We start from the raw sequence: 21,693 nt of genomic DNA on the forward strand, positions 1-21,693 counted from the left end.
CTGTTTACAAACAGGAGGTCGAGTTGGGCACATTCCCTTGTTGGTTCCTTCCTTGTCTTCCACACACTCCAGGAACCTCCTAGGCTGTTTCCTCTCAGCTAAGTTGTACTTCCAGCAGATGTCTGGAAGGTTGAAATACCCCACTAGGATGAGAGCCAGCAATCTTGAGACCTTTTCCAGTTGTTTATAAAATAAGTCGTTTGTCTCTTCTTCTTGGCTAAGTGGGCTGTAACAGACACACACCCCCACATCAGCCTTACTACCTATTCCTCTGAGTTTCACCCACAAGCATTCGGTCCTACCGTCACCCTCAAGTTCCAGCTCGAGGGTTTCAAAACATTCTCTAACATACAGAGCTACCCCCCCGCCTCTCTTACCTTTCCTATCCCTCCTGAACAGTCTACATCCACCCATAGTGGCACTCCAGTTATGTGAGTCATCCCACCATGTTTCAGTGAGCGCAATTAAATCGTAGTCCCCTTGTCTCATTCATTTTAAAACAGAATGCAGATCAGTTTGATGACTTAATGTGGGAAATATGCCAAAATAATGAGGGTGAAGACATTTTTCCATTATTATTTGGACTTCATTATTTTAGCCACATCTGTCTCAAAATTCCATCTCTATATAAGTAGAAAATATCATATGTCCATAGTGCAATTTGAACACAGTGTATTGACTAATGTTTAACTTTAGCTAAGAAGCTGAAGAACCTAGCAGTCAAAGCAGGTAAGAAAAGGTCTGTTGGCCTTGGCAAAAGCATGTAATTCTGCAGCAAACTAGTATCTGCATTTTCAGTACTGCTCTAAATAAATCTCTCTGTGCAATGCATTCAGAAAGCCCTTAATGTGAGGCAGAATATTATATTCCCCATTTTAGGGTTCAAAAATGGGAAATAAGAAGTTGTTCAAGATACAGAAGTTGTTCAAGTATGTGAAGGACCTGATTATACCAGTTCTGAGAGATGCTTGAGGTTGGAAGAACATGTCATCCTAACACTGGACAACATTGAATAGGCAGCAGTTCTTTCCACAGAAGCATCCACCTATTCAAATTATAATTATATTATTGCCCTACTGGCTTGAGTGGTTAGCCATAATTCTGGGCTTTGCTAAAAGGCTTTCATTTGCATTGCCAATTTTTCACACAAGTCAGATACATTCCGCTGAATTTTTGTTCATACTCAAAAACCATGTACAATGGACTTGTTGCCTGAATTAAATACAAACCAACACTGAAGATCCTAATAAGCCTATATGATAAAAGTCACAGTGTTCATTTTAGTAAGTAAATAAAGAATAGAAAAGATTTTTGGCTGGATTAAAAGTTTTTTGATTGCCTTTCTCTCCTTACCATCCCCCACACCCAAATTGGAGGCAAATTCAATGAAAAGGGGATTTTTTTCTGGAAGAGAAGAAGTTAAAGTATGACAATACTTTCTAATAATTTGTTCTTAGTTTTTTTTTATTTTTCTTCAGAGTTTGTCTACATTACAAAATGTAACATAAACTCTACATAACACTACAAAATATTGACTACTACATCTGCAACAACCTAATCTGCAACAAGCTTTCACCACTCCAGAAACTAAAAAGCAGCTTAGTTGTTCACTAAGTTTTATGATGAATCTAACAAGATCTGCAGAAGCTAAACCAGTTAATCCAGAAAATATGTACCAAAGCAGGATATTCGTGTGGATCTCTGCAAAGAAAACAACAGAGCATTGTGCTGGGAATCTATCTTAATCATCTTTGTCAGCTTCCATGAGTGGGAGGACGACAAAGTAATTTTATAAACAAGACTCACTTTTATAAATGTCATTGAATAGTCACTCTTTCTTAATATATGAATGGCATGATCTGAGAAACTAAAGAAAAACCATTAATTCCTCAATTCTTGCAGTGATTAATACAAAAGTCACTGACATTACTAGAACCACTGGAAAGTAGAAAGGCATTAGCTTAAACCCAGATTAAGGCCTAAACTATGTTCATAAGCGCTCTTGTCAATTCATGTGGATGTGAAGTTCCCATACGCAGGGAGAACACTTCTCATTGGACGACACAGAAAGATAATGGTTGAAAATACTTTTGAAAAATATCCACAGATGAAATTTTAATCAGTTTGTCTCTCAGAGAAACCACACCAAATATCTTTTGTAAGAAAAGAAAAACCCTGCCTGCGTTGTTGTTCATAAGAAATGAATGTATGTCGCGTTTCCAATCTATTCATGGCTGACTTCAGTGTCTTTGACTAACTAAGCCAATGAAAACAGCAGCTTGCTGATATCTTTTGATACATCAGAATATTTGTATCATAAAAAGAAATCTGAAATAAATGAAACACTAAACTTGTTCAGAAATGTTCATTGCCAGGTTCAGTTTAGAACACGCACACATCTTCATCTCATGCTTAGAGAATCATGAAAAGAGCATCAGGGTCAGCTTAGTGCTTTGAACAAAAACATATCAGACTCAACAAAAGCAGCAATGAAAAAAACATTGAGATCTAACTTCAAAGTTAGTTAGTTTACAGTCCCTCAATTATGTCAGCTGTTAAGCCAGAATTCTTTTTTTCATGTTTAAGTAAAGTATAACATATACAATGACTGTTGCTAATACCTATGAAAATAAGATATCTTACCTGTGAATTTAATATCAAAGATTCAGCTGCATACGAAATGCTACACAGAGCAAAAGCCTCATTGATGCTAGGAACTCCAGCAAATATCACAGCAAATTATAGATCTAAGCAGGATTTTTTTTCCCATTTCATGACAATTGCCTATAAATATACACTCCCAAGTCTTTTTGAGAAAAATCAAGATATTTCAGTAATTTTTTTTGCAAAAGAAAAGTAAGAAAGAAAAAATGCTACTCTGGCTAAGAAAGAAAAACAAGGATTAAACAGACATGAGTTCAGGTCATTCTTGCAAATCAGGTAAAGTAAAAACTTGAATGTCCATCATCCAAATGCCACAACACTATGGTCTTTGCCAGTTTATCTTACAGTCCTCCTCACCCTGTCTCGGGCTCATTCCTCCTGCCTGACTTGCTATTTTACAGCAAGTATATCTGGGCAAAAATATTACTGAAAAAACTTTGGTGATATGAGTCACAAATTAGTCTACTTAGTAAGAAAAAAGAACACGGGGAAATCACATGCTAATAATAGGAATGATGCAAAAATCTTTTTTTACCAGGCACTAAGTTTCACAATGTCAGTAGATGTTCCTTTTTGTGATGAAAGCTGGCAAGATTTATTTCGTTACGATATGTCTACAGCTCTATTATATGAGAAAAGACTGATCACTGTATTACCATGAAACCATTGAGCAATCCTGTTGGTGTTCCTCTCAAACCCAGCACGTCGAGGGATCTGCTCTTCTCTGAACCAGCGAATAATGACATCTCGGGAAAACGGTCTAGAAGGACGCTTCCAGACATTACTGCATTGAAAGGCAAGTAATTACAGAAGAGAGTCATACAGAGAAGTAGCAGTGTATGAAAGCAAGAGACAATATAAATATATTATCTCTTTTCTATGTATTTGCAAAACATATAGCTGCAGAATGATCAGTATAACTGCCGTTCAGTATAGATCACTGAACAATTCTAGTATTTTTTGATTTTGTTAAAATTATTTTGAGTTTTTATGGAAATCAGGATAGTTTGATTTTACATTTGCAATGCAACCTTAAACATTTTCTTAAGCACAGAATTTAACTTGAAAACCAGAAGATGAAGGGACATTTCGGTCAACTTACCTTTTCTACTTCATTTTTATTGCAATGTACACATTGACAAGCAGAGTTTATTTCTTTTTTGCTTAAAGTTTATATCTTTTTTGCTTTTACTTTTTACTGGCAAGAAATTCTAAATCAGAATCAGCTACAATAGGTTGTGTCTCGAAGCCACTCAGGGAATTCCCATAGAGGGAATGTTTTGTTTAAACTCTTATGTTCCCTTTACATTCTCTGTTCAACAGCCTCCCTTAATATTTGTACTACTTGCTATGTGTTTTAGATTATTTTAGCTAGTAGGAGGTAAATCAGGTAAAGTATGTGGAAAATTCACTCAGCTATGCCAAATAAGAACTCACTAAGGTATATTATATCAAATGAAAGTGTGACTGCATTCCAATTAAGCATACAATCTCACTTATCCTGATAACAGTAGTAAAAAGGCGGCTTTACCATGGATTTCTGTATACTATGAAATCCCATGGATTTCTGTGTGCTCAAGCTGTTAGCACAAATTACCAGATCTTCATTACTGTTATTCTTCGGATAAGTAGCATGAAGGCTAGTGTGGGCATATCTACTTATACTATATTTTCACTTCAATTTGCTGAAACATTCACTTCACAGTGCCTACTACAGTAGCTGGCTATATACTTCTAGCTTTCCAGCTCCACCTGCCATGGAGCTGCCAGTTAATGTTGTACATATCCAGACAAAGTAACAGAGAGGGATCACTCAAATTAGAACATCAGGTCAGAAGTCACAGTGTTAAACTAATCTCTGAGATCATCAAGAACTCTCAACACCAATCAATATTCTGCAGTTCATGAGAGCAAGTTGCTCTTTAGAAGGCAGTAACAGCAAAAATACATATGCTGTCTGCTTGATGATACGCAACTGAGTCCCCCCTTCAGCTTGTCTTACTATTACTAAAAGAAGCGATTGATTCTGTTGATATAAAGTGATGAAGCCTACAGTGAATATAACAGTTATTGCTAAATTACATGAAAATGTGTGAGTAGATCCGACCAATATTAATCATAATATTTGAAGACACAACCATAAGTGAGGGGAGAAAGTGAGAATTTAGTTATAGACACACATTAAAAAAACAAGTTAACCATGTTTCTTATTTCTGTTTTTGAATATTTTCTTTAAAGAAATAAGGAAACCTTTGAATTCCAGTGCTTTACAGCCCATGCTCATTTCTTAACTAATTTCTCTCTAATTCTGTTTAGTTTTGAAAAAGTTGTAAAATTCGTAATCTTTTCTGCTCTGGATCAGATCTCAGAATTACTGTGTCAGTTCCTGTACAGCTACTGTGGTTGAGCTTGTTCAATAGAGGCAGGAAGAAAGAAATACAACCACAAGTACAAATGAAAAAACCCACAGTACCCAGAAGGATAAAAGTGAATAAGCAGCCCAAGGAGTTTCACTGGGAAGAGAACACTCAGCAAGATAAGAAGGACAGTAGGAAAAAAATCAAACTGAAGCTTTCTAAACTATGCAGAAATTATAAGAAAGAGTGAGCTCAAGTGAAAAAAAATAAAAGAAAAATAAAACAAAAGAATAATATTTTCATGTTACTTTTTATAAAAAAAGACAAGGCAAGGTAAGGTAAAAGCTACAGGAGGTATGCTTCATGCTAAAACATTTAAAAACACTGAACCCACATTTGCTTGAGGTAAAAAAAATCTCTCTTGCACTAGTGGTAAGCAACAACACATTGTGCATCACCTCCTTCACCTCCCAGGTCACTGGCAAAGTAAAATTTTAGATAAGTATCTGTTTCTGATTTACCATATCAGTGTTAGGTGTGAGAAATTGAATTATATATTCGTTATTAAAACACATTTTTGAAAAACTTTTCTTTTTCTCCCTATCTTCACAATCAAGTCATGGACAGACAAAAAGGAGACTTAACAGACAAGAAAAATAGATGCCGCCTAATTTTTGTAGTACAGGCATAGCTTACAAACAGATAAATAGTACTGAACATGAGCTGGAATATGATGCTGGAATGATCAGAATATTTTCAGCTTTTTTTCAGCCCTTTCTGAAGTGGATCATATCTAGCACCACCGAATTCTGTAGTAAATAACCTCACCTCAGAAGCTTAGAACTTCATGTCAAAGTTATGGACTGTCTTTTTCAAAATCTGCCACTTCTACTGGTGATTTTATTACTTCAATTTGAAGTAGACTTTAAGTAGCTTGGAAAAATAGTGATAGAATACCTTTAAAAAGTTTATTTGATTGTAACTTTAAAGATCCTGCTCACTCTGAATGTGAAATTCTGATTTCTTCTCAATCTGGGAGCTTTGGCTGCTGTTATTGGAGAGTTCCCATGTTTCTACACAGTAGAGCAAAGAACTTTTCAAAGTAGTACACATTTCCAAATAATGAGGGACAGATTCAGTCTCGTGCTATGACGACTGGCAAAGAAAAGCAGTGTAATGGGACTCTTTCCTTCTTGAGCTTGGTTATTCATTGTTGTGATTTTTTTATTTATTTTTTTTTTAGCATTTAATGCCACCATCCTTCCAGTGCTCAGAGTGCCTTTATAGAATTAATTTGGCTTCACGTAGTGATAAGAAATAACCAGGATAAGATTTGAATGACTAGGCCAGTTTCTAGCACCCATCTGCCAGTTTGGATTCTTTCCCTCTTCTGCAATTCATGGCACTCTCTAAATAAGCAGAAAAAAGATTAATAAATACAAAAGACACTTTTTTCTTTCCAAAAAAAAAAAAACCACACCAGCTTAATACCCCTGAAACCTAGGAGTATGACAGGTCTCTGTAAAATGTTTCAAAGAACTGTTGCGCAGCTGGTAGTTTTACGCTTGAGGCTTAAGACTTGCCTATCACAGCCTTGCATACTAATCTGACACTGACTTTTGAAGACTCGTCTCTCTCTGTGCGAACTCTAAGAAATCTCTTTGAAAATGAATGGCATTTAGTTTACATTAAGTATTCAATCTGTTTTCATTTTCCTTTAAACTTTTACTAGTCGTAGTGAAAGAGTAAGACTGAGAATTTCCAGCAACTGAAGAAGAGCTTGTTGAAATGGTGGGGATTGGAGAGGGAGTAATTAAACAGAAAACTACTTCAAAGTCACTCCTGTACAAACCAACCTGGATGCTGCAGAGAGAGACAGCAAAGGACTTTTACTATTGTTGCTCAGTTTTATCTCCTGATCATTATTCAGGCTTGTCCCCTGGAACAAGTTACTGAGGCCAGCCACTCTTCCCTTCTGGATGGCACGCAAGGATTGTCGTCGGTATTCATCCCGGGCCCTGCGTGCTTTGTAGCTCCTTTCCTCATCTGCAGCTTTGGAGCGGCGCACTAGGTAGAATGAATGGGAAGGGTGGGGAGGAGAGACTTTAGAAACATAGTCCTCACGGAATGACCTATTATCTTTATTCCTTTTATCTCCTGATTTCAAAAACTTTCAAATTACAGTGCTCTATCAAAGAGATGGCTAACTGGATGACTACCCTGGTGGGCTTGTATTTGAAGCATCACTAGAGGAAGCATGCCAGACTTGAGCTATCAATGATCTGATTACTACTGGCAATAACCAAGTCTCTACATACGGCGATTACGTGTGACGCTTGCTTTGGCTGCAATAAAAGAAATTCTGCTTCAGGACATCTTTTCCACTGGCAGTGCACCAAGTTTTATATTTCAAGAAAGAATGTTAACTACTGCTTAAAATCAAGTCTGTGTTTAACAGAAATCTTTGCAACTATGCACACAACTAGTTACAGGAGCTTCTCCCAAAATTTAGAATTAAAAAAACTAGCACATAGGTCTCACTTTTTGTTGTTAATTTTATTTTCTTTGTGAAAGGCATATGCTATCTTTGTTACAGTATCAGAAGTCACAGAGGTCTCCATCTTGAAAACTGCAGTCTAAAAGTGGTTCTGGTAACAATGCAGAAGTTAATACCCATTGGAAAGAGCTTGCTGATGCTATGGAATGGGCTTATCTCACTCTTGAGTCTCTGAAATTGCATATAAAGAAGCAGAATATGTATTGGAAGTTTTAAAACACACGTAGCATTGGCACTGACCAGGGATTTACATATTTCCATAACCTGAAATGAGACTGCTACTCTGGCCATTGCAGGTCAGGCATCTTTCACTAAAACATCTTCATTTTAAAACTAATGTACTAACAATCCTGTCTTCAAAATGGTATAACTTAAATGCATGAAGAATTGTACTACTCATCAAGATAGCATAATAAACAGGTCATAAATCCTTCATACATATACAAATGTAGGATTTTGGTTTAATTGAACTACATACAGTGTAGTTGTAGCTAAACACAGTAACAAACAACGGTATGGCACAGAAAGATTTCACTATTTATCCTGCAGGTCATTATTTTTAAGGGTAGATAATGTCATCTAAGTATGCTACTTCAATGGCTCAAAAATATTAGTTACAAAATTTCCGTGATTTATCCTTTGTAAAGTCACTGGGTAATGGCTGCTTTCAATGCGGACTTGGTGTTTGCAGCAGCAAGGAAGATGAGTGCAATTTAGAAGCCAGTCATTGTTTGTCACAGGTGCAGTACACAGATCGAGGGCAGACTGCCTCGAGCTTTCTGGTATTCTTTTCTACTGATGTACAGGCTGGCTGGTAATGAAAAAGGCAAGGTATCTTCATGCCCCACTTTCCTCAGCAGAAGATACTCTTTTCAACAGATCTTCCTACTCTATTTTTGCAAGCTAATAAATCTATAACTTCAGAAGCTAGTGACCTGAACTGCATTTTCCCAAGCTATCAAATTTAAATCTTTCTTATCACAAGACCATGTGGAGAGGTAGCAGAGTCTGCAACTGTCAAATATCAACATTCAGAAAACTTTTTAAATGCATGTATGACATGCAGCCTTCCATATCGATACACATATATGGGCATACATATATTTATATACACGTATATGTGTCTATATATATATATATGTTATGATAGGGAAGGCTGCAAGCCATAGATATCTAAATGCGTGCATATAGATTTAATATATATACAGACATATATTATGGGCATCTCTTTCATATTATGAAGAATTTTTTGTAGAAATTACCCAATTTAGGTATCTGAAGAAATGTATCATTGACCACAGGGACACAAAGGGCGTCTTAATAAATTTTTTTTCTCATTATAGAAGTCTTGATTTTCTTCCTCTCCCATTCCTTACAGTTATTCCCAGAAACCTCTCTCTCTTTTCTGACAGTCCTCTATCTTTACAAGTTGTCTAGCGTAAGTCCTGCTGTGGATCTGTGTTGCTATGTTATCCCAAGTTTCTTTTAAAACTATCTGACTGGTCAAGGGACTTTGTGTCAGGTAAATAATCAAAGTCACTGACATCGATAACTGATTCTGGTGTCTGGAAGTGGTATTCCGGATAAAGATTTATTCAGCCATTTTGGTCAGGAATCTACACGAATCCAGACAAGGTAACGTGTGCCACATGAACTGTCCTCCCACATTGACACCTCCCAAAAATTTATCTATTTTGAGAGTCAGTCAGAGTTTGAAGGTAAACGTGGACACTTTTCTGTAGCAGGTTTTTCTCACAATATAATTTAGTGAATATTCCTGTTTCTCTCTTTGACTCTGAACTGCATCACTAGAAATAAGTGTCTGGATCAAGTCTCACACAAATATTCTAAGATTGAAGCAGCCACAAATTCTGCATTACTAGTATTTCAGGACACGTCATAACCTCGCTCACAATAAGAAAGCAAATTTAGTCAGGATTTTTACTACTATCTTAAGTAGGAACAGGTTACTTTTCTTGAGGGGCTGTCCTCTTACAGTAAACATAGTTCTGGCATGACCCCAATGTAACACATTAAATTCAATAGTCAGTATTTTTGGTAGGGAAATTAGATAGCTGAATGATGTCTTCTCTCCTTAAAAATCTCTGAATCATCACCATAGGTCCATATATGTAGCATCAAGAATTAATACAAATAATTACATTTTCTTCATCTTCCTTTTATATTACAGAACAACATCAGGACTGACAACAGTGGGAAATGAGGAATGTGATTGATTTCTCAAGTTCAAGAGAAACGAAAGATGGGGAGGAACTCTTTATCAAGAAGTCTAGTGATAGGATTTGTGGTAATGGTTTTAAACTGAAAGAGGGTAGATTCAGACTAGATATTAGGGGCAAATTCTTCATTGTTAGAGTGATAAGGCAGTAGCACAGGTTGCCCAGGGAAGTTGTGGATGTCTTCACCCTGGAAGTGTTCAATGACAAGCTGGATTGGGCTTTGAGCAACCTGGTCTTGTAGGAGGTGTTCCTTTCCTACGGGACAGATGATCTTTAAGGTCTCTTCCAACCCAACCCATTCTATCATTCTATGATCCTCCTTCATCGATCTTAAGTGCTCTTAAGCACACTTATACCTTAATGGCACTGTAACTTGTGCAGAAATGCCTGAGATGGTTAAGGTAGGTAGATAGGTTAAGTGTTAAGATAGGTAGGTAGTAAGTAGATAGGTTAAGTGTCAGTGTGATTGTAGCTGCAGTAGAATAGACCAAAAATGGGTTACCAAATCCTCCTGGAAATCTGGTAAAAATACCAAGATTGAAATCTGTGCTGTCGATTATATGATTACCAGAAATAAATATTCTAAAGCCAGCTTGGAAATTTCTACATGACCTGCAGTATGGACATACTGTAACAAAAAAGAAGAAACCGAAAAGCCTGTGCATGCAAAATCTCTTATGATCCTATAGATCTCAATCTGAGTTTGCTTTATTTTCCTTGAACAGTTTGCGATATTCTATTATTACTCTACTGTAACCTAAGTTGTCTTTTGAGTGAAAACACATGATTGCCTTTTACATTTTCAGTTAGGATTGAGCAATCCTTATTAGCAATCCTGGCAATTCCTAATATCAAATTTTTTTATACAGATGAGGATTAATTCTTGCTGTTCCACAGATGAATTTGATCACATAATTTGTGAAAGACTAGGAACTCTCCTTTTTGTATAGACTGTTATTTGTTTTTGAAAAGCTGTGAGTTACAGTTAGAAATATGTGAAAGCAGAAAAAAACCCATGTGCTGTGAACATGCATCCTCCTTTATAAATTATTTTGTGTCAGCTTCACCCTTGTTAATAGTTCTTGGAAGCTTGTTTACGAGCAGTTCAAAATTACTACCTAATAGATAAAAATCAATCTTCAAATTTTCTGAGCGCACAAACAAATCACACAGTGTTTTTCCCCTTTCTTAATTGGAAAATAACTTCCCACAGATACTCTGCAATACGGCTGCAGTTCAGCAATCTTCTTATCTGAAAGTATGTGAATATTCCCATCCCTATTCAACAACCCACTCTGAGACTTACTGAAGTTCAGTGAGCACATACTTAAGGTTGAGCACTTGCTTAGTTAAGGCATAGCTGAACTGGGAACTACTCAATTTAAAATTCAGTATTTTATCAAATGCTCCTGCCAGTAAATTCACTCACTTGAATTTCTGTGGAAGGTAAGTACTTAATGAACATAAATTCCTTTAAAATTCAGACAAAAATAAATTCATAGATATAGTTTGTAGAAGAACAGACAAATATAACAATACAAAAGAAGCTATAATGAGTCAGTCTGGTATCTTACTTCCAACAGATACAAAAAGCGGGTGCTTAGGGACATAAGAATAGATCAAGTCACTCAACTTTATTTACTTTTTTTACTCGACGAGGGTACAGCTGGTCAGATGGTATCTGAGCATTTCTTTGCTTGATTCAGTTTGCAGGGGTTTGTAAGTGTACTAACAGAATACCTGTCACAATATTAAATCAGATTAATATTTATGCTACAGTTTTTCCTACTAAGTTTTACAGATCGCTTTTCTGCTCTTGCAGAGAGAGAGGTCACACTTCAGGACTGTGATACAGAGTATATGTTTATTGAATAAACTAGAAACCTACGAAATGGAACAACCTGTAGAAAGCTCCAAAACTAATCAGAATATATATATACTCCTCTATCCAAGCTTATCCTCAGTTCTCAGTTTCAAAGAATAAAAGCTTTGAACAGTAGCCTCTGTGAATCAGTCTTTTCCACTATTCATCTTCTCACTTGCCAATTATTATGAGAAATCAAGTGTATAATTGCTCTTACAACATAATTTTTTTCTTTTAGTACTGATTTCTCAAGTTATTATACATTTGTCATTTAGTATCTTTAAAAGCACTAAAATTCTGTATTTCAATTAACACAGAGTTTCTATGGGCTTTTATTGTTATTTGGCTGAATCAGGCAAATAGCAGAAGCAAACTGAACCAAACAACAGAAACACTTTGCTTATTGCCCTGGCAATAAACAGCTGGGGGATAAGGTTACGAGAAGAGATGAGTCCTCATCACATTCTAAATTCCATCTACTAAATAAATTAGTAGTGTCATCAATATCATTGCTGCATTTGCTCTCCACAATAGCTGCTGTAGCACTGCTGTTCCTTTTCGTACTGACCCCCCAGCACTACAGAATATGAAGGGCTGACTTCAAAGAGGTAAGACACAAAGGAGCCTGGCCTTGCTCCTAATGGGCAACATGGTTTCAATTGCAGGTGTGTAGAGAAAAAAGATTTTAATATTACTTCTGCTTGTAATTCTTTTATGCATTCATGCATTTATTTATTGCTTAGAAAAGATGATAAGTTAAAAGCTTTGCCTAACTTGACTAAATTCCCTCTCAGTGTCCCAAAGGAGTATTTGAAGACAAAATAAAGGGATTACCATGAAAAGGAAAAGCAAAAATCCCAAATTGAAATCAAAAGTGAAAATCCGGTGAACCTGAGGTTCATTCCATAGCAATTTCAGATATTCCCACTTCCAAGTATTTTTTTATTGCCTGTCTGCTGCAGGTTCTGGCTCCTGCACCAAAGTTAAGGAAACAGAAGATGTTAACATTCATCAGGAAGCTTAATGCAAAGTCTGATGGTATAGTCTAAACCAGCCAGGAACTGGTTTCAGATAAGGCACTAAAAACTGCATCTTTGTATCTTAAGTTGTCACACCCATTTGCTAATGGAACACAGTTCTAAGCCCTCAAACCAACTGGGATAAATTGAGACAGTGATATAAGCATAAGAGGATAAACAAGGATGTGATACACTCTAGTCTTTAGTCTGCAGTTAGTTTACTGCTAAATCAATTACTGATAACAGCAGAAACTCTCAGCAGAGAATTTATAGCAGGGTGCAAAACCCAGCTGTGGTGCTGCCAGCTAGAAGGTGGTGAGCTTTTGTTTTGTCACAATAGCACTACTATTGCTGGCCAGGCTAGATAACTTGAAATTACGGGAGCAGCAGTTGCTCATCCTTTTGACCACAAGCAGACAGGTCTATAGGTATTAAGATACACAGACTGAAAGTTACAGAACTTCTTCAGAGCATACAGAATATTCCAAAGGTTACACAAGAAAAAATACTGCTGGTAGATTATACCCATCAGCTGAGTGTTTTGACAGAACAAGAATGCCATTACAGAAATCATAGTCAAAAACTTTCATAGCTTGTTCCTTTCCTCTCTGCCTTCTCCTGCAATTCCTCTAGTGCATTTCTGATATCTGTCCCTGTACCACCAGCATTCCTTGAGAAAACTGAGACAACAATTTAAAACCCCAGTTACTTCTTTAATGCAATAACAAGAAAACAATAGCAGATTTTAGTAATGTTTATAGTAATTTGTTTTATAACCAATTTCAGTGTAAAGATAGGCTGGATTTTTTTTTTAATAACATGGTTGCAAATATATTTTCTTTCCTTATGTACTATCGAAGAAATGCCAAGGTACATATCATCCTCTAGGTTGCCAGGTAATACTAATTGATGATGCCTCTTTTTCTACAAAACTAAAGGGCTCTTTCCCCCCCCAACTCATTCTGCAATTAAACACCCAAAATATAGACAGCTATAGATTTCCTTTCCAAATAAACCTGTACACCTGGTTTTAGATAATTCTGTAGGAAATAATTACCTTCTCTTTATTGACAATGTAATATACAGAGGTTTTATTGACCAAAAATGAGCGTAGCTTGCTTACAAAATGGCACCGCTGTATCATACATAGAAATAATTCATGTTGTACAGAATGGTTCACTGTCACATCAATCCCAGGTAACAGGACCTCAGTAATTAGTCTTCAGGAACTCCTAAACTGATTACTAAAATGATAAAACAAATTCACTGCATCTTTTGAAACATTTCTTTTACTTCTGCCAAAAAATAAATAACACTAGAGAAATATTTTTTCCTACTTCATGACGTATTTAATGCAACACATACTGAATATCAGCTCCCTAAAACTATTTTTAATATTAAGTGAATAACTTTAGTGTTACATATAATTAATACATAACACAACATGAATGAAAACTTTTCAACCATTACATTTCCTTTTTTTCTGCAGAGTAATCAAATCTGCACAGATGTTTGGGCAAATAAAAAAATATTCTTCCTTCAACAAGAATGCACAATTTTTATTATAAACAAACTTCTTACTTCTTAATTCAAATATACAATAGACACCAGATGGAGCAGAGAAACATTTTATTCACAATAACCTATTAATTCTGGTTTACTCAAAACGTGGATCTTTACTTGCCTACAGCATGTATGCATAAGTCCGTAGAGTAATATATTTGTTCTGTTCCTTATCCATTTAAAAAAAAATCACTAACGTATTTTTAAATTAATCACAATTATGATATTAATAAAGAATTTCAGGCTGGCTAAAAAGGAAAAGCACCTTCATAGAGATCACCATCATAAGGATTTTTTTCAGGACAAAAATCTAAGTTTTATTTACTGTAATCTTTTTAAATTAACTGAGTTTCAGTGCTGATATTATAGCTAGACCCCATCACCATATGGAAGTAATAAAAACACAGATGAAGACAGATTTTACCTTTTCAGAGATAGCTGAGGACAAGCTGTCAAAATAACTGTGTCCAGTATTACTATTACTAAGCCAAAACTGTTAATTAATTACATTGAACAAAATTTAATGACCTTAGACATTGTATAGAAAAAATTTCCTATAAAGCATTGACATGGACTCTTATTCAGGAAGAAAAGTGAAATTGGTAAACTTACAGTAACTTCTGTTTGTAAGTTCAGCTGGTAATTTCCTGCAGCATAATAAAGAATTTTGCATTGCTCTAGGTAAAAAAGATTTTCAGCAACATCCTTTTCCATTCTAGAAGTCTCCTTTTATTTGCTTTTAGAAATACATTAGTCTGTGAAGGCAACTTTACTCACACTGTTCTTCCCACTCCTGGTCATCGTCACCGTGTTGACTATGCTGCTGAGCTTGCTTGAGACTCAGATACAACTCTTTTGCTCGTATTTCTTCCTGCTGCCTTATTTGTTCTTCACCCTTTTTTCTTTCCTCTTCTTCCCTTTTCTAGGGACAATGAAGTAAAATAGAGGTGACTAAAGATGAAGAATATGCCAAAATTTAAAACACTGTTTCAGTTGCATCCTCCCACAGAGTAGCTATGTTACCTTCATTGTCTCTTCTAACTTAGGGTTTCTCCCCTACCATAACAGAATAATAGAAGTTTTCTACCTTCTAGGAGTTTCTGAGGAAGTTATGTTTTGAAATGCACAGGATGAACAGGATATAAGGAACATCTAACTATCTAAGACCTGAAATCTGTATAGAAAACATGTTTTATCATGTGGCACCAAAACCTGTGTTATCCTACAATCCATAAGCATCGCTCATTTTCAAGTCACATGTACTCCCATTGAAGATATTGTTGTCACTCAAGCAGCATACACACCATCTACAGAATTTGCAGAATTCAGTAACTGATTTAGTGGTGTTCTTAGTTTAGCAGCTGTCACCATGTGTTATCATAAGTAACACAGAGAATAATGTTTTCCAAATACCAAGATCGTTACATTCTGGAAGAAAAGCCAGATCCTTCGGCACCCACCAGTCACTTTGCAAAATGTAGCTAAAAGTAACATACAAAACAGTTCCCTTCCAATTAGACTTTAAAGGAGATGGAAATCTGATAAAGATTGCCTCTACAGTTGGTCTTTCACATGCTATCAATAACACAAAAGCTTGACTAGTGTAGAAATAGAACTCAGTATCTGTTTCCTAATAAGTGTTCCCAATTTCCTTCGGTAGCAAAGAAGCAGATTTAATTCATTGTTCAATTGAATCTCACAAAAAACCAAAACCGAACTTCACAATGTTATTCATATTATTGAAATAATTTGAATTATTAATAAGAATAGGTTTTTATTTAATTTTATAATGGAACAAACACTGTACCCGCTTGTTATCTCAGGAGTCCTAAAAAGATTAGTTGAGTGGACACCTCATTATTTTTAAAATATCAATGCTTTTAGGAAACACTGAATTCAAAGCCCAGCAGCTTCTTCAGAATTAAAAAAAAAAAATTTACATACCCCATAGTGATTCTGTATTTCTGTTACTAGTAAATGGCTTTATCACCTTCTTGAAGGTGACAATTCAGCTGTTCTTTCTCCTTATGAGGAGAATATTTATTCATCTAGATTCACTTTCTAAAATAATCCAATACATTTAAGTTATCATTTCAGGAAGATGGTTATCAAATTGCTTTCTGCTCAACATCTGAAATCACAAGGTAAACTTACTATGGGAAAAGAAAAAAATCTCATAGCAGCTTCTCTTAATCACACAAGAGTTCTGTCACAGGTTTGGGTTTTTTTATTGTAGCTATTGTTGAAGCATTTGTAGTAAAAAGAACAAAGTGTCAAAAAAAATCAAACCAATACAAAAGCCCAACAAACCAGAATTCAGGTAGAGTTTGAGTTCGTAATGAAAAGCAGTAATGCTTACTTATAAAATTCTACCTTTTTTTTCTTTAAAGAGAGAAGGAGAAGATTTCAGTGATTGAAGAAATAACAAAAAAACCTCAGTGCTGGCACTCCATTCTTAATTCACAAAACCTTTTTCATTTTGTAAAGTAAGCAAACTTTTAAATTCTATATTTCAAATTAGGGTATGGATGCATGGGTAAGTATATTGCGCAACTCCATAAATGTGTGTGCGAAGAAACAACACTTGTTAGTACAACACAGTGAAGAAAAGTCTTCCTTTTGTCAAGTACGAGTAAAAATACATATTTGTATTTAAAATGAAAACAAAAAAATTTCACACTTACTCCACTGGAAGAACACAGCAACCAGTTTATCTGCTTCTCCCATGAACCCAATTCTACACACATCAGAGCTGAGAGTGAAGATCTATAATAACCTACAAACACCATCTTCTGGTTGGCAGTTGAGATTGTATTGTGTGCCATGATCCTTTCAGCTCTTTCAGAATAATTATGAAGGTAACAATTCAGTACGTAATTGCAAATTGTCAAGAAATCCCAACCTGCTGCAACAAATCAGACTGGCAATTCAATATGCAGGAGTAGTCCTCTCCAGCTTTAACTCCATCAGAGAATTTGAAGATGCTAGATAATCTTGTCCAGCCTCTGGCAGTTGAGGATTTACCACTGTCTTGTTACTGTAAATGAATGCCTCACAGTGTTCGATGGCTTTGCTACAGCCAGCTTTAAACAATATTTAATATTAACCATGGTTAACTTCTAATGTTTCAGTTCAATGCAGTTGAAAGGAGATAAGGTCACCATTTATTTTTTTACTGCAGAAAGATTTTTTAAAAATGCACTGAGGAAAAGGCAAAATATAACAACTTAATTTTTTACAATGGAAAACAGAGCTTCTGGCTGCCATGGCTCTTGGGGTGTCGCTAGCGAGACTTACAAGATACAGGACAGCTGAATGGCTGCCACCCTGCTAAGGGCAAAACCTACAAGACGTATTTGCTACAACAGTCGTCTGCAAAGCAAAGGATGCCTGGGATTCCCTCAATGCTTCAGGCTGGCAGGAAGTAAGTGTCTTTGGCAGCCCTGAGAGCTGCAGCTCATCAGCTGCATTACAACTACTGTGAATCTCTTGAGACCCCTCAGCAATTCCCTCTGAGCCAGGGCACACATTCAGGCTACCTGCCACAAAGCTAAGCACAGCTTGTCTTGAGATCTGAGTCCTTAGGACTCTGCTCTCTGAAGAGAGGGAATCTGGAAATCTCAGGGTCTCTGGTTGCAGGACAGGCTGTTCTCAGCAAGGCTGACACAACAGGCTCAATTCAGAGATCAGCATTCCCTGCAGACCCACCTGACTGTTTCCAACAGAACTGTGAGTATCAGAAGAAATACGTCCAATCCTTCCCAACCTTTTTCTGAGAATATTCTCTCACTTTCCTCAAAAAAATGAAAGTATTTGCAGAGACATTATTTCTTCTCTACTACCAGTGTCTCAAAAGGAACGTGGGTTTTACATCACTTCACTGGTCTTTGCACGTATTTGCAGAGACAAATGTATGAAATGCAGTCATAGTTTATATAGAAGTTACATTTCAGTCATGGATATGCTGTTCACATATGGCTCATATTGGGAGGCGATAACATATTCTGGTTCACAAAGATCCCATTTTAGAGGAGATAAAAAAAAACAAACCAGGGACTCTTCCTGATTCAGAGAGATCTGAGATTTATTGCAGTGCTGGAGCAGACTCATGTAACGTGCTAAAGATCCAGTGACAATCAACTAAGAGTCTGTCTCTGGATCTTAGGGACTCTTCACAGCTTGAATTCCTGATATGCAAACTATGCTCATTAGCGGCTCAGATTTTCCCATTTACCCATGGAAAATATCAGAGTTTTGCTAGCTTTTACTCGTAATACACAATAAAGACAGTGGCTTCAGCAGCACAATTGTTACTGATGTTACCGGGGAACAGATTTTTCTTGAAAATTAATATCACAGTTCCTCACAAATGGGATAGAAAAATCCTGCAGACATGACTCCCAGCAGAAACTAACAGCTGTGTCACTTCCAACATTGATAGAGAGAAAACTGCATAGAAAAAAAATTTTTTGTGGTCTCACAAAAGAAAACAAAACTAAGTATTACTGAATTATAACAACTGTGATTGAATGGACACCACATTTTCAGAATGAGCTGGGTGCCAAGCCAGAACAAGAAGCTGCTGTCATATTCCTGGATTCTGAGCATGTTGTCCTTAGGAAAGAGTTCAGTGTTTTCTTGGCACAGTGAAACACAGAGCTGAACTTACAGCTTATTTGCACTTAAAGACAACGGGCCCACTCAAGTGCTTGATGTTTACTTGGACACAAGAGCTTTTTTCAGATCAGTACAGAATGCTCACTGCTATATCACAAACAGCTCACAGTACCCTGAGTGGTACATTTTACTGTATTCCTAAACTACACCTGACGGCAACTGCCTGAAGAATCAGGTCCACAGCACTTTTGGGCATAGTAAAGCATTCAGACGTGTGTTGAAAGCCCACGTAATTCAATAGAACTGAAATGTGTTTTTTTCTACTAAGCATGGGCTGTCCTTATTAGAGATTTCCTGAACAGAAGCACTAATTATTCTGTTCTTTTCTGAAGGTTGATTCTAAAACTGTCTTCTTTGTTGAGAACAGAAACAGACAGTACATAGAAACCCTTGGATCTGCACCTTAAAAAGAGCTCACTTCACTTGCCACAACTGGAATAAAAGGTCATGAGCTTGCATTAAAAAAAATGTGACAGGAAATTATAATGCACTGTTACTGTCTTGTTGCCTATCAACAGAATAAGGATTATTTCTCCTTAAATGCCACTCTCATTAAAACTCCAACTAAACATTTTTGATACATGAAGAAAAACAATGCACATGGAAATTTATATGCAACTTCTGGTTAATGCACATTTCATCTCCCCAGGAATTCTTAAGAAGCAATCTAGCTTTACTGTCAACTGTACTTATGTTATTAAATTTGGCCGGTATCTGATGTTGTCATACAGATAGTACTTTACTATTAATAGTCTCTTGCTTTATGTAAACCACATGAAGAACAAGCTGTGAGAGTATCCCTCTGTTATTTCTAAATGTAGCTGAAGGTTACTACCCTCCCCTGGCTGGCTGATGCTCATACCTTTTATTTGCCCGAGCTCTGCACATTTTTCAAGACTCTTAATGACAGCGACTGATACCAGTAGGAAATTATGCCTTTGTGAATTAGCAAAAAAGATTAATGATAGTAACTTACTCTCTTATTTTTCCTTTGCAACAGGTGCATAAAAGACTAGCTGTCCTTAAACTGAGGAGCAGTCAACATTTATATTGTAGCATCATAAATTAAAAGCATTTCTGCTTAAGAAACACTTAGGAAAGCAATACTTTTCTAATGGTGTTTGAAAAGGAAACAGGGATTATCATTCACTTTGATATGTGAAATATCATTTATCTAATGCAGACAGCCCTAAAGTCCCATGATAGGTCAAGTGGAATAAAAGCATTTTTAAAAGGAGTGTTTGTGATACAATATGCTTAGAAATTAAACACATCAGCAGTGACGAGAGAGTGTCAATCTCCCAAGTCAAAATGCTTCAAGAGGATGAAGAATTAGCAGAGACTGAACTTTTCATACCCCAGTTTAGAGACTGTTCTAAACCACAGAAGGACAACTACCTTACATTAAATATTTTAAACCTATTAAAGTGGGATTGCTAACTGATCTGCATCTCATTCTGCACCCTGAATCATTCATGAAAGGCACATTTCTTTGTGATTTCAGTGACTGCAGTCATACATGAGTAGATTCATTAATTCAATTTTTCCCCTAACACCTTAGCTTTATCCATTTTTTGTAGTTGGAGGTAGATGCCAGAAACATAATTTTCCTATATTCCTATCTAATGACCTTTTCAGTCATTCAGCTTGTAAATATTTCAAGTACTTCTTCCACTGCACAACAGCAGTTATAAGAAGAGTAAAATGGGAAGGAGAAGGAAAGTCAAGTGAGTTTAAATAAGCCAGCGGACAGAGAAGTTAACAACTCCCTCATATTAGCCTGGGAGATTCTACTTGCCTTTACTGTTTTTTAGGTAGTTCTCCAGCACTACGTGTGAGATCTTCTCTTTCAAGACCAAGTAATAGATAAGCTGCTTTTCTGAATAGCAGCAATGTGGTCTTATAGTACCAGGGATTCAGTCCTGCATTTGAATCTCTGCTGGTGGAATCCTGTGTTAGTCCAAGTCCCTCCTAACAGGTCTTAAAGTATAGACCTAACTGGAGACCCAGGGCTGAAAGCATAATTGGACTATGTTTTGTATTAATACAGCAAATGCCAGGAGCACACTCAGTAAAGGAGCATTTTAAAAAATAATCGCTGCAAAATATGTTGTTTCCAAACTAATTTTTGAAGCCAAAGAGTTATTTGCTGCTGTGTCTTGTCTTAAAAGCTGTGGTCTATTTATTTAAATTTTTGAAAACATTCTCTTCAAATGTTTGATTTAAAGGAAACCATAGGGGAGAAAAAAGGTTTCTCTTTCTTTGATAAAATAGAGATGTTGTCAACATTATGAACAGGGCTAAAGAGATCCTGACCAAAGATTAGTTTTTGAAATTCAAAGTAGAAACTGAACCAAAGTCTCATCCAACTGACAGTAGTGCAATTCATGCTCCTACCAAGTACACAGTTGGATGAAGGCTACCTTCTCACCCCCCCCCCCCCAAGAAACACTGGGAACACAGATCTCTGTGGCATTTCCTTTCTATCAATATGAAAATGAACAGAATTTGGTGCCATTCCCTTTAAATTGTACGAACAACTGAAAGACTAGTTTTGCTTAATAGAAAATTATAACTGCTGGCCACCAAAAGTCTCACAAGATGCTCACTCTGCTTTTTAAAAAAGACTCTAAAACAGAACAACAGTGAGCTTGTGGGCATTTACTCCATCAAGTGCATTGTAAATTAACCACAGAGATGTGACTGAGCAGGTCTGTATCGATCTTTGTTTTCCGTAAAGCAGAGGAAAGAG

General features: G+C 36.3%; 1 protein-coding gene across 1 annotated transcript in view; it reads right to left on the reverse strand.

Moving 5' to 3' along the window:
• Positions 1–3,271: 3,271 nt before the first annotated feature.
• Positions 3,272–21,693, reverse strand: part of SH2D4B (SH2 domain containing 4B) — a gene marked incomplete at its 3' end in the record, with an annotated part of 31,673 nt that continues 13,251 nt past the window's right edge. Inside the window, exons 4-6 of the mRNA XM_010180193.1 lie at positions 15,042–15,186; positions 6,878–7,088; positions 3,272–3,448 (exon numbers count right to left, since the gene is read on the reverse strand). Of these exons, the coding sequence (XP_010178495.1) occupies positions 3,272–3,448; positions 6,878–7,088; positions 15,042–15,186 (533 nt within the window). The remainder of the gene's footprint in view (positions 3,449–6,877; positions 7,089–15,041; positions 15,187–21,693) is intronic.

Source organism: Mesitornis unicolor, unplaced genomic scaffold (genome assembly GCF_000695765.1).
Source record: "Mesitornis unicolor isolate BGI_N332 unplaced genomic scaffold, ASM69576v1 scaffold37182, whole genome shotgun sequence".
NCBI classification, from domain to species: Eukaryota; Metazoa; Chordata; class Aves; order Mesitornithiformes; family Mesitornithidae; genus Mesitornis; species Mesitornis unicolor.